Here is a 14,616-nt window from a genome sequence, read left to right on the forward strand (position 1 = left end):
TGTTTTTTGCGCGGACATTCTGCACATTATTTGCCCGTATGAACATAGCCTAATAGTACTTATATCCTGGCTGCCAAGGATATGATGGTGGCAACTCATGAGCCCTATTAGGGGCCAGGGGGTGTGAAACTAATCATAAGGCAGTATGCAAAAATGTCAGATATTTTAATTTTGCTTTTTCTTTTTTCCAACTTAGCTTAATAATGAATGCACTTAAACACTTCACTGTACACTGTGTTTACCATACACAGTTGGTTGGCATTAGGAATCACAATGGGAAGAAATAAATTAAATGAAGTCACATGATTTTTGGATTATAGTATGTAAAGCCTTTTCTTCCTTTTAGAGATGCATCTATGAGGCTTGCAATTACCAAGAAACTGTTAACTTTATCTGCTCTGCTTTGGGATCCTATGCCCGGGCCTGTGCCGCCAAAGGAATCATTCTAAAGGACTGGAGGACCTTCACCAACTGCAGTGAGTAGATGATTCATCATTACATTAATAAAGTAAAGGCTTTTAAAGGAGTACTCAGCCCCTAGACATGTTATCCCCTATCTGATAGCGGGTGGACCATCACTGCAGTGTTCTGACCACAGAGGCCTTGGGCTTCCGTGTTTGTGAGGTCACGCCATGCCCCTTCCATTTGGGTCTATGAGAGGGAGCATTACTGCTAGTACACAGCCGTCACGCCCCTTCCCATAGACATGAATGGAAGGGGCGTGGTGGGACGTCACAAACACGGAAGCTCCAGGCATCCATGTTCATGAACACCGTAGCGCCAGCTCAGAGATCGCAGGGTGTCCCAGCGGTCGAACCCCCGCGATCAGACATGTTATCCCCTATCCTTTCAATAGGGAATAACATTTCTAGGTGCGAAGTACCCTTTTACGGTCAGAAACTGCATTGAAATAATAGATTATGAAACAAGAAAGTAACATTATGTTGAGTGTCAGTAGAGGCATTTACAATAACCGTAAAATATCAGCTCCTTGACATTGAATAGGTCACATAAATAGTGGTTGTTCTGATAAGATCCTTTTTAAGATTAATGAGTGAATTTGAAGACTAGGAAAGCAAGGTGTAAACCTACTGCTGGTACCAATCTTCAGACGTACCATACATACACTTATTTTGAGAAACTTATAATATTAGTGTTAAAAAAAATTGGTATGATGAATAAAAAGTGTAGCGTGGTATCTTAAAATATGCTAAGTTGCTAGCTATGTGTGCTTTGCTTTCTCTGCAGTCCTTGTGGTTGGTCATTGATTATAATAGGCCAAGCATGGGGTCTCTGCAGAAAGTTTCCCTGCCAACTGGACAATGACAGTGTTTCCTAGAAATATCTTGTTCTCCAATATGGATTATAATTTGCTATGAATATGAAGAAATTTCCACTACCATAAACCTGAAGCGTTTAATTTTAGTCTCAACATTTGTTAAGCCTGCGTTTACCAAATCTGGGTTCCAACAGGAGACTCCATAAATGATTCTGTCACGTCTTATGCAAAGAAAGCATTATGAACATCATGACATAACCCAATGGACTCCATTATATGGGCCATCAGGTGCTGTTGGTGTCCATCATGTTCCTATAAATCCAGATCCACCACAGTTCCTATAAAGAAACAGAGATACAGAATTTGCAATGCAGATGCCTAAGGCAAATATACACCTGTATAAGTCAATTGTATTACCCAATTAGTATGTTACTAACTTAATATATTACAAACAATTTTATTAGTACTGTTCTTTACTCTTGCCTGAAAATACACAGAACATATATAACAGTGCCATCTAGCACATCTAGTTACATAAAAGTAGAATTTTAACATCTCAACTAAAATGAATCCACTTCTTATTCTCTAGCTATTGAGTGCACCGGTAACCAGACCTTCAGTTATGACACTACCACTTGTGGTCGCACCTGTCTGTCTCTCTCTAATATGGATTTGGAATGCTATCCTAATGACATCCCAATTGAAGGTTGTAATTGTCCTTTGGGTTCTTACCTGGATAACAAACAGCAATGTGTTCCAAAATCACAGTGTCCCTGCTATTTGGATGCAAACACTATCATAATGCCAAACCAGCAAACGCTCTACAATGGCCTTACATGGTAAGGGGTTATTGCTTTTAGCTGTAATATTGAAAATAATTTAGAACTGCTGTAAGATTTTACATTTAGTATTGTTCACATAGGCACTGACCTTGTGGTTATTACTTAAATAGCTCCCATTGGTTTCAATCCGAGATAGTGAACGGCACAGGAAAACAAAAGTGATATGTCACTTCTTTCTACATGGTCCCACTTTGGAGCTTTCATTGAAATCAATTGGAGCTTCAGGACTAATTGTTGACCTGGGGAGTGAAGCCGGCTGCCATCTACTTTACCAGGCTATTTCTAACCGCTGGAGGGAGTCTTAGTGTCACGTAAGGGCAGGGAAGGAGTGCATACTATTCTCGCCCACTCCCCTATCCCTGCCTACTTACATACCCACCCTAAGCGACGGGTCCGTAACCACGGTGACAGTCCCTCCCTAGACAAGTGAGGGGGGTAAACTGTCAAAATAATAAAAATACAATAATACAGACACAGGTCATGGTACAGTAGGGAGCAGACAGACTAACTGAAGCAAAACTAACAAACACACACACACAATAAGTCAAAGTCCACTATCTGCATCAAAAACCAGGAGTTGTTGAAGTACAAAAACGCAAATGTCAGAAGAAGAGTCAGAGGGGGATGTTTATCAAAGTTGTCTATGTCCTGCATCAATATAGACCAAACTACAGAGGGTTAGGCTGGTCTATTGTGCACCTAATTTATCAAAAGGCACACTGCTCTTGATAAATTCTGCGCACAGACTTCTGGATCTATGCTTTAGACTGTATTTAAACCTGCTCCAGTATGGTCTGATATTTCGGCGTACTTTCATCCTATGCGACTTGTTGTTGAAAAGTCGCTTTAGATAAATTCAGCACCAATGCATTTTTTTGTCTAAAATAGACTAGAATGCATCATGTTCTAAAAATCCTCTAAAGCAAAAGTCACAGAAAAGTCGCACATATTTAGACTGCGACTTTCTGTGCAACAAATTTAGACAGGAAAAACCAGTCTAAATCCTTTGACTCCACTCTCTGGGGGAGATTTATCAAAGGGTCAAAATGCCAGATATAACAGAAACAGTATAAAGCTAGCTAGGAGTACAAACTGAGCTCTTTAGCAGGCAAAGACTGGGAGTAGACTGCCAGCTAAAATAGGTCCAGACCGGGTGCTCACATCAAGGTCAGCTGACCAGTCTCGGCAGACAGGCGTAACCAAAGCAACAAGACCAAACAAAAGCTCTCGTTAACCCTTCGGTTCCTTACACTTAGCACTGAGACCCCAACTGATCTAAACTTTTGACATGTCTATGTAATATGTCAAAAGTTTACTTGAATGACAGTAACACTGTACAGGAACCACTTTTTCAAAGTATGGCTCAATACTTTTAGTACCAGCTGTGTCTGGTTTTGAAGCTTAGTCCAATTATATTGAACTGGATAAATCTGCAGCAAATTGTAATACTAGATAAAGCTGCTACTATAAGTAGGGAGTCATGCCTGGTAAACAATAACACAGTTGTAGAGTTATTTTAGAACATTATTCAGCAAATATTAGCATTTTAATGTATAAACAGTGTGGCATAAAAGTTGGTGTGTTAATATGGTTATACTGTTCTGCTTATTTTTCAGTTATTGTGCCAGTGGAAGGCTCAACTGCATAGGAAAACCAGTTGCTTTTAGTGGTAATGAGAGCTTCTTATTACAGTGTTTTATATATTATATATATGTTATTTTATTTATATATATATATATATATATATTATGCTTTCCTCTTATTGGTGCTTGGTCTTTTCTTTTTGTAGAAACCTGCGAGGCTCCTAAAGTGATGAAGACTTGTGGATCCCTTTCTGATAAGTTTGGAGCAGCTTGTGCACCGACATGTCAGCTTCTGGCTACTGGTATTCGCTGTGTATGTGTCCTCTCAATACTGTACTGCATATTTTCTTCCAGTCTAACAACAAAGAAAGGTGTTTTAAAAAAAAAAAAAAAAAATAAAACCCTGATAGGAGAAATATTCATTAAAACAAAAACAAAACAAAAAAAAAACCAGCTGTACCACCTTGCAGACCATCCATGCTTCTTATAAGCAATGAAAAATAGAAGGCTAGCCAGATGTAGAAGAATAAATCAATGTAATTTTTCTAGAAAGAGTGCCACTCCATGGGTTCTAGAATTGCCGCTATTTTATTTTTTCTAATCTCAGGCAGCCACTTGTGGGAATGGGAAATTAAAGAAGAAAAACAAAATGTATCCCCTGATCACGGGGGGTCCGAACGAAGGAAATTAAGTTTCGCACCCAGCACATCAGCTTGTCGAAACATGCCTCCTCCATTCATCTCTATGAGAGAGGGGTAGACACAGTGTTTGTGTGTCTCCACCTCTCCTATAGAGATGAATGGAGGGGGCGCGTTTTGGACATCTGATGTGCTGGGTACGAAATGGGCATCAGCAGAGCAGAACTGGGGCGAGATGGATAGATAGATAATTATCTGCTTGTATTTACAGATACCTACCAAGTGTGAGGCTGGTTGTGTTTGTCCAGCTGGTACTTATGAAGATCTTGATGGCAGCTGTGTAGCAGAGAGTGAATGTTCCTGTGAATATGGTGGCATCATTTACAGAAGTGGAGAATCCATGTATGGAGAATGTCAGAGCTGGTAAGAAAGACTATATCAACCAATAGTTGGCTAAGAATTGTAATCTAACATTAGGTCAAAGAACGATAAGCTCATTGCTGGTCAAAATTCCATTTTACAGCACCTGTAGTGGAGGTCACTGGGAATGTGAGGAGACCCCAAACTGCGCATCCACCTGTATGATGTTTGGGGAGAGCCACATCAAGACATTTGATGGACAACAATACTTGTTTGATGGGAACTGTGAATATACCTTGGTCACTGTAAGATCATCATACTGTTTCTAGCGTTCATACAGCAAACTAGTAAATTATACAGTACCACACTTATACAAAAACATATTATACAAATCCAACAGTAATAAAGATATTGAATATAGATGTATTCTGTAACTCTCCAGCTGTTGGGAGCTCCACTGGTTGGAGAACGCTGCTATATATACTGAAAAGGTGTTATTTAAGTTGAAGATAGGACATGTACAGTATTTTTAAGAGATGTATGAGGGTATAGTCCCACGTAGCGCTATGGTCCCACAAAATGTGCAGCACAGCGGCAAATACGCAGCAAATTCTCTGTTGAGCATACACACAGGGCTACCCGGCGGCTGTCCTGTGTGTTTATTGTGGCTAGGGGGATGGGCTGTGGGTCACAGTCACACAAGGGGAACAATGAACAAAGGGCTGCCGCAGGGTAGCCCTGTGTGTATGCTGATCAGAGAATATGCAGCGTATTTTAAGCACAAAGTGGGACCGTACCCTTAGTGTTTATAGTTAATGGAGCTATCACCTACAATCACACAGGCTGTGCTGGAAGTAAAGGGTGTTACTGTCAGGCGCTTCATCCTGGCTATATCCCACGATTGGTGGAGGTATCAGCACTGAGACCCAGGCCAATCCCAACTTTTGACAAGTCCCTGCGACAAGTTTTTTATAATCATAGTACCACTTTAACATCACACACACATATGAAATAACTAATATGTACCTTTCTTCCAATTAGGATGGATGTGGATTGAACACATCATTGTCTTCATTTAAGATAGTTACAGAAAATGTGATCTGTGGAACCACTGGCGCAACCTGCTCTAGGTCTATTGAAGTCACCATTGGGGTAAGGATACCAACAATAAAGCATTAGTAGTAAAACGTTACTTCTAGCATTACATAATAATATTGGCAGATGTTACACCAGTAAAGTCCAGCTAACTTGACTGTTTAATGGCACAGGACACAGAGCTGAAGCTGTCTGATGAAAAGTACACCATCTCTCAAGATACCCCCGATGTGGATATTGCAGTACACAACAACAGCCTCTACATCATGTTCGATATCACTATCCCTGATAAGTTCTACATCTCACTCCTCTGGAACAAGAATATGAATTTGTTTATCAAGATCTTGAAGCTCGGCAAGGTAAGCGAGTATTTGCAAGTTAGGTTTCCTCATTGGCTTAGGTATAAAATGTATAGAAAATGGCTAAGTTGTTGTCAGCTTAGTTTATAACGGGTCATTTGTGATGTAGTAATTTTTCTTTTCTATTATAGCTATACTGATATATTTGTAGTCCATGTAAGCATCTTTCATTTTCAAAATGTGCCATGATTTTACATGTCTTTGGCATAGATTCTCCAAGCCATAAGGAAGCAGGTGGTCTATTCTAAGGCCCAAGAGTGACCTAGCTTCATATTATTAGAACATTTGTTCACAAAAACATATTTCTTTACAGGGTCTGTTACATTGGCCAATTATTGGGAAAATTAGCTTTCCTAGTAAACAGGGCTCAAGGCCTGCAGGTACGCACGGGAACAGAGTTCCTGCACTTTTTCCACAGCAGGAACACTGTTCCTACTAGCAGGAGTCCTGCAGGACCAGCCCTTGAGTGGACATCTTGGGTGAGTTCCCACACTTTTTTTTTTCCAGGACTTGACCCCTGCTAGTAATGCTCATTCCCAATCGATCATCCAAAGAACAACAAATCTTCTGTGAGGTTAATAAAATCATAATTATGGGTGGCGCATCACCTTGTGCGGCTGATAATAATTAATCTGAAGGCCCTGTAAAGTAATACCAATCACTGAGATCGGTGTAAATGGGCCCTTAGAAAAAATAAACTGGTTGTTGAAAAAGTAAATGCATTACACATGCTACAGAATTTTTAACCAGAAGATAAAGATGGACATTTACTTACCTATATAAACACTACCCAGGTATAACTCTGATAATGAGAATTAATGACCCTTCTCAAAGTATACTTCATCCTACAGTAGTTAATTTATTCCGTAGGATAACGAATTGTGCCACTACCACTAACCTCCCCACGTGTATACTTAGAATTGCATTTCTAAGAAGTCATTTTGGAAGAAGAATCCTTTTCTTAGAAAATTGCCTAGAAAACGCATACTACTGATAGAGGCCTCAATGATCTATGACAAGGGTGCCCCATCTACATCTGTGGAAAAGAAGGTTTTACGGTCATGAAAGATTGGAATTTATCACTGTTAGAGCATTAACACTAAGGAACTCTTTGCAAACAATCTTTTGATGGCTGATTCATTGAGTAGGTTCAGCGGGGCATGGATGTCTTTCGTTGAATAATATAATATCATGAGTTAGATTTCTGAGGATGGGAGGCTGATCCAGGGCATTTTTCTGATTTAGATTAGTAAAGCGATTTTCCTCCTAAAGCTACATTCACACTACAGAATTTTCAAGAGGAGAAATTCCACACAGAAATTCTGGTGGTGAAGCCTCCATAGTCTACAATGGGATTGTGCTGTACAGTGCACACTGGAATGTTCTGCTGTAGAAATGTCCTTTCCAGACTTCACCAAGAGAATGATCCCATTCATCCGCACATTAATGCATTGCTATTCATGGAATGTCCGCCCAACATTTCTCTGTAGTGTGAACCTGGCCTAATATGGGACTATTGGCATCTGAGTGGTAGTGGGTTCTGCCTTCCTCTTTATCAAGACTTTTGTTTAAACACCATGGCCCAGATTTATCAAACTCTGTGAAAGTAAAAATGGAGGGATTTTCCCACAGCAGCCAATCACAGTTCAGCTTTCACTTTACCACAGCTTGTTAGCGGAGCTGTGATCGGTTGCTGTTGGAAAATAACTACATTTTTTCTCTCATAAAGTTTGATAAATCTGGGCCCATTAACTTTATGTGGGAGATTTATCAAAACCTGTGCCGAGGGAAAATTGACCAGTTGCCCATAGCAACCAATCAGATCGCTTCTTTCATTTTTCACAGCCCTCTTTAAAAATGAGAGAAGCGATCTGATTGGCTGCTATGGATAACTGGTCAACTTTTCCTCTGCACATGGTTTTGATAAATCTCCCGCTATATGTCCAAATCGCTAGCTTTGTTAAGTTCTTTTAATAGAAATAAACTGTTAATGCTGTTGTATATTTTATAGTTTTTACATGTGGCATTGTGCAATTTCCTCTCCTCCAGGAGTCAGTGTGTGGACTTTGTGGAAACTATAATGGAAACATGATGGATGACTTTGAAACAAGGAGCAAATATGTGGCTTCCACTCAACTGGAATTCATTAACTCATGGAAAGATAGACCAACATGCATGGATGTCAATGCTGCTGTGGATTCCTGTGGACAAAATCCACAACGAAAGACCTGGGGAGAAAAGAGTTGTCAGATTCTTCAGTCTACCCCTTTTAAAGCTTGCAATAAACTGGTAATGTAAAATAATGGTGGCAATAGTTGTATAGTCTCTTTTTTTTTCCCAGTGTATTTTTGACATCTTGGAGGGGGAAACCGTAAAACTATATTTTGTCTTTCAGGTTAATTATGAAAAATACTATGAAGCTTGTTTGAGTGATGCCTGTGCATGTGACACGGGAGGAGACTGTGAATGCCTGTGTCAGGCCGTCCAAGCCTACGCTACAGCATGCCTCGCTGCCGGGATTTGTGTTGACTGGAGGAAACCAGATTTTTGCCGTAGGTTTATGATTATCTGTAGTCAAGCTGTTAAAGGAGAACTCCGGAATATAAAAATTGTCGCCCATACTGTAGGTAGTAAAAAAATAAAGATGTACATACCTTCCTCCGCTTCCCCGGGGCTCCGGTAACCGGCTCTGGTCTCCGCCGCGATCCACTTCCTGGTTGCCAGTGGTCGGATGAATCATACTGCGCTCAGCCAATCACCAGCCGCAGCGAAGTCCAACTCGGCCGGCGATAGGCTGAGCGGCAGTGTGAAAACGCTTCAGGACACTAAATTCTTCACTACACCGGCACCTGCGACAGGGGCCGAAAACGTCACACTGCCGCTCAGCCTATCGCCGGCCGAGTCAGACTTCGCTGCGGCTGGTGATTGGCTGAGCACAGTATGATTCATCCGACCACCGGCAACCAGGAAGTGGATCGCGGCCGCGACCGGAGCTGGTTACCGGAGGCCCCAGGGGAGCAGAGGAAGGTATGGTATGTACATTTATTTATTTTTTTTACTGCCGGCACTATGGGGGACAATTTTTATGTTCTGGAGTTCTCCTTTAAGACTTTTGTATGTCTTTATTGTTTATTTCTATGTGAAAACACAATGCATTAATTGCTAGGAATCTTGTATTGTAGCATAAGTGGGGAATTCTTAGTGTATGGGCCTATTTCGCACAACCAAATCTCCTTCTGGAGATACTATAAGGCAGAAATTCTGTCTGCAGCTGGTGCCACCTAAATCAATTGGCACTTGGACCGTGCGGACAATCCTTCTCACCATTGATGGTGGACATGTGGACAGCAAAGTCTTGAATTTGAAAATAATGGCTACTACACCAACATTTCCCAGTGGGATTTCTTCTCTAGAAAACTCCATAGTGTGAATGGGCCCATAAGCAGTCAATCATCAACATAGGAAAGCAAAATCTGGAAAAAAAATACAAAGGCCATCAAAAAAAAAAAAAGTACCGTATTTTTCGTCATATAAGACGCTCCGTCATATAAGACACACCCAAATTTAAAGCATAAAAATCTAGAAAATGAAGATACTGAACCAAATACAATACAGTATAGGACAGTGATCTTCAACCTGCGGACCTTCAGATGTTGCAAAACTGCAACTCCCAGCATGACCGAACAGCCGTTGGCTGTCCGGGCATGCTGGGAGTTGTAGCTTTGCAACATCTGGAGGTCCGCAGGTTGAAGACCACTGGTATAGGAGGTAATACTCACGTGTCCCCGCCGCTCCGGACCCGTCACCGCTGCCCTGGATGTCGCCCTCTATCGATGTCGCCGCATCCCCGGGGTGTCCCTGTCGCTCCGGAACATCTCTGCTGCCCGGTATCCTTGCTCTCTGTCGCCTCCATCACGTCGCTACGCATTGGATGACGGGACGACGTGCGCGACGACGTGATGACGAAGAAGGAGAGCGCCGGCCATGCAGGGGATCCCGCACGGAGCAGACACCGAGGAGGCAGGTATGGTCCCTCCCGGTGTCCTGTAAGCTGTTTGGGACGCCACGATTTCACCGCGGCGGTTTCGAACAGCCCGACTGAGCAGCCGGGTTAGCGTCACTTTCGCTTCAGACGTGGCGGTCAGCTTTGATCACCGCGTCTGAAGGGTTAATACAGGGCATCACCGCGATCGGTGATGTCCTGTATTAGCCGCGGGTCCCGGCCGTTGATGGCCACAGGGACCGCCGGTTTTAGGTTTTAATGTGTATTTGCCATATAAGACTCACCAACTTTTGGGGAAGAAAAAGTGCGTCTTATACGGCGAAAAATACGGTAGTTTTGAAAGAAAACAAATAACTATATGGAAACAGATAACTATAACATTAGATAGATAGATATCTGCCTCATGCTTTTACATACACCAACTAAAGGGCCATTAAAACCAGTGCCATATGTATTAAATAGCGTCATCTAGTAATAAGTACTGTATATTAATAAAGACCATACTAAAAGTAGTAAAGGTTAGTAATGTTAGTAAAGGTAATGAAAGTTAATAAAATACTATTTAATTAACCTGGTTGGTATTTTTTCAATTTTTGTTATGTGTACTGATCTAAGTTTCTACTTCTTCTTTAGCTGTTTACTGCGATTATGAAAACACACATGTTAGCAATGGGAACAACATTGAAATGAATCCAAATATAACTTGTACATGGCACTACCAGCCTTGCCAGTGTCCATATGCTCCTCATAATTATCCTCATCAAAACAGTGAAGGTAATGTATCCAAATAGTGGGAAAGTTGGCTAAATTAAAGCGTCTTTTAGTAGGTTAAATGCCATTACTTCATTCATTATTTCGATTTTTTTTTTTACAGTGCTCATTGGATACTTACAGATGTGTCCACCCTTACCTTTCTTATAGTGCAGTTAAAGGGGCATTCCAGGCCCAAACTTTTTTTTAATATATATATATATATATATATATATATATATATATATATATATATATATATATATATCTCAACTGGCTCTGGAAAGTAAACAGATTTGTAAATTACTTCTATAAAAAAATCTTAATCCTTCCAATAGTTATTAGCTTCTGAAGTTGAGTTGTTGTTTTGTGTCTAGCTGCTCTCTGATGACTCACGTCCCGGGAGCTGTGCAGTTCCTATGGGGATATTCTCCCATCATGCACAGCTCCCGGGACGTGACATCATCATTGAGCAGTTAGACAGAAAACTTCAGAAGCTAATAACTATTGGAAGGATTAAGATTTTTTAATAGAAGTAATTTACAAATCTGTTTAACTTTCCGGAGCCAGTTGATATATATATAAGAAAAAGGTTTTGCCTGGAATACCCCTTTAAGGATGACAATTTTTCATGAAACCAGTTGAACACAATATCATGACCTGCTATCAGGACACTCCAAAAACATCCTTTTTACAACAATCAGTTATATACTGCAGTGGTCTTCAACCTGCGGACATCCAGATGTTGCAAAACTACAACTCCCAGCATGCCCGGACAGCCAACGGCTGTCCGGGCATGCTGGGAGTTGTAGTTTTGCAACATCTGGAGGTCTGCCAGTTGAAGACCACTGATATAGTGCATATATTGAATTTAGAGATAAGTTAAGAACAAACAGATCTGTCGAGCCAGATCTGTTCAGCAAAACCAAACCAATTTCTTCAGAAAACAGCACCACGCCTGTCTTCAGGATATATGTGGTATTGCAGCTCATTTCCATTAAAGTGAATGGAGCCAAGTTGTATTGCCACACACAACCTAAGGACAGGTGTGGGACAGTTTTCGGGGGGGGGGGGGGGAATTCTCTGTTTTTCTATTCTGGATATCCTCTTGACATATTATAACTGATTGTTTTTAGATTTATATATATTTTTTGAAGAAATAAGACTGGTTGGCATCCAGCAACTAACACCACATCCTGTTTCCAATGGAAGGAGGGTTATGGCCCCTAAAAATAAATGAATAAATAAATAATGTTCATTATAGAAACCTATGAGTGACAACACTGCGATTCATGCATATGCAACCAAATCTCCACTAAAATAGTGACCCAATATTGCAAATGTTTCCTGTGAGGCTGCGTTCACACACTATGGAGAATCTCTGTGTGGACATTCTGCAAACTGCGGCCCCAGCATAAACATGCCGGTGCTAGGACCGCACTCTCTTAGACGGCTATGCGTTCCGTGCAGTGTGTGCAGAAAGAATGAACATGTTCATTCTTTCTGTGGACATGGAATTCGGAATTTCCATGGCGGAAACATCTGGCACGGAAATTCCGGACGTGTGCACAGCGCAGCAGAATCCCATTCAAATTAACGGGACTCTGCTGCAGCGGAATCTCCGCCAGAAGAGATTCCAGACGTGTGAACATGGCTTAACAGTTGTCAACCAAATGCTTGTTTAGCCAACAGCTGTTCATCTTGTATTCTCAGACTGTCCAAGCATCATGTGTTTTTACAGCAGATTAGACAGCAGCCCAAACTAGGGGGTTAAAGGGGTACGCCGGTGAAAAACTTTTTTCTTTTCTTTTTCTTTTAAATCAACTGGTGCCAGAAAGTTAAACAGATTTGTAAATTACTTCTATTAAAAAATCTTAATCCTTCCTGTACTTATTAGCTGCTGAATACTGCAGTGGAAATTCTTTTCTGTTTGAAACACAGAGCTGTCTGCTGACATCACGAGCACAGTGCTCTCTGCTGACATCACGAGCACAGTGCTCTCTGCTGACATCACAAGCACAGTGCTCTCTGCTGACATCTCTGTCCATTTTAGGACCTGTTCAGGGTAAAAGGAAATCCCCATAGCAAGCATATGCTGTTCTGGACAGTTCCTAAAATGGACAGAGATGTCAGCAGAGAGCACTGTGCTCGTGATGTCAGCAGAGAGCACTGTGCTCGTGATGTCAGCAGACAGCTCTGTGTTTCAAAAAGAAAAGAATTTCCGCTGTAGTATTCAGCAGCTAATAAGTACAGGAAGGATTAAGATTTTTTTTAATAGAAGTAATTTTCACATCTGTTTAACTTTCTGGCACCAGTTGATTTAAAAAAAAAAAAAAAAAAGTTTTTCACCGGGGTACCCCTTTAATCCAACCTCTAATGCATATAGGAGCCATCAGAGTCTCTCATTTGAGATGTGTGACAGAAACCCAGTTTGAGGGTCTCCTCCACAAATAACAGAGCATATAAATGGAGTCATAGTAACATAGAACATTCAGAAATCATTCTAAAAATGATAGTTCCATTTAGATTCATTAGACGTTATATGTACTATACAGTATATGTATAACCTATGTAGTAATGTATTATGAATTATATATCATTTACAGCCATCACAAATTATGGAATAATGTAATGAAAAATGATTGGAATTCTAAAATATTGATTTATTGATTTATTTTTAACACAGGATGCTACCAGTGTGGCCCAGAAAAGTACTATGATCCAGCCAAAAAGTCTTGTGTACCATGTAGTAAGTTGTACTTTCTTAATTCAGGGGATTTAATTTAATTCAATAAATTTACTCCCAATATAGGCTGGGAAATTGGAAAGGGGGATTTAAAGTTAAAGTACAAATGTCTTAAAATGTTAAATATTATTTCATAAAGTTTTTAAGAAGGAACAGTTTACATATTCTTCATAATAATCCATAAATAACTATGTTGGGAAATGGCCTCATCACAGCTTCCCTTGGTTGATCAGCCTATGGGCGGGTGAGGAGCAGTACATCATTAAAGGGGTACTCCTCTGGAAAATATTTTTTTTAAATCAACTTGTGCCAGAAAGTTAAACAGATTTGTAAATTACTAATATTAAAAAATCTTAATCCTTCCAGTACTTATCTGCTGCTATATGTGGCACAGGAAGTTCTTTTCGCTTTGAATTTCTTTTCTGTCTGAACACAGTGCTCTCTGCTGACACTGCTGTTCATTTTAGGAACTGTCCAGAGTAGGAGCAAATCCCCATAGCAAACCTCTCCTGCTCTGGACAGCTCCTAAAATGGAAAGAGGTGTCAGCAAACAGCACCGTGGTCGGGCAGAAAGGAAATTCAAAAAGGAAAGAACGTCCTGTGCAACATAATGCAGCTGATAAGTACTGGAAGGATTAAGATTTTAAAATAGAAGTAATTTACAAATCTGTTTAACTTCCTGGCACCAGCTGATTTAAAAAAATGTTTTCCAGAGGAGTACCCCTTTAAGTGCCATAAACACCCTTTTGCTAATCTGATTAGCATCTTTTGGAGTGTCCATAAACAAAGGTTAAAGAAAATTCTCTAAAGCACAATGGCTATTCCAGCACATTCCAGAGCATCCCAGCACCAGGTCACTTGTTGAGTATATGTAGAAAGTATCATAACCACTCAAATTTACATGTAATTTTATTTTATTTTTTACATTTTCTACAGCAATAGGATAATGTTTTAAAGGGTT

General features: G+C 40.5%; 1 protein-coding gene across 1 annotated transcript in view; it reads left to right on the plus strand.

Annotated features, from left to right (window-relative positions):
* MUC6 (mucin 6, oligomeric mucus/gel-forming) overlaps positions 1-14,616 on the plus strand; it is a 201,357-nt gene that overhangs the window by 148,109 nt on the left and 38,632 nt on the right. The window contains exons 21-32 of the mRNA XM_056526906.1: positions 347-476; positions 1,869-2,118; positions 3,738-3,790; positions 3,911-4,017; positions 4,614-4,765; positions 4,866-5,007; positions 5,744-5,854; positions 5,971-6,156; positions 8,206-8,445; positions 8,552-8,708; positions 10,793-10,933; positions 13,596-13,658. Coding sequence (XP_056382881.1) covers positions 347-476; positions 1,869-2,118; positions 3,738-3,790; positions 3,911-4,017; positions 4,614-4,765; positions 4,866-5,007; positions 5,744-5,854; positions 5,971-6,156; positions 8,206-8,445; positions 8,552-8,708; positions 10,793-10,933; positions 13,596-13,658 — 1,732 coding nt within the window. The remainder of the gene's footprint in view (positions 1-346; positions 477-1,868; positions 2,119-3,737; positions 3,791-3,910; positions 4,018-4,613; positions 4,766-4,865; positions 5,008-5,743; positions 5,855-5,970; positions 6,157-8,205; positions 8,446-8,551; positions 8,709-10,792; positions 10,934-13,595; positions 13,659-14,616) is intronic.

Source organism: Hyla sarda, chromosome 6, assembly GCF_029499605.1.
Source record: "Hyla sarda isolate aHylSar1 chromosome 6, aHylSar1.hap1, whole genome shotgun sequence".
Classification (NCBI taxonomy): Eukaryota; Metazoa; Chordata; class Amphibia; order Anura; family Hylidae; genus Hyla; species Hyla sarda.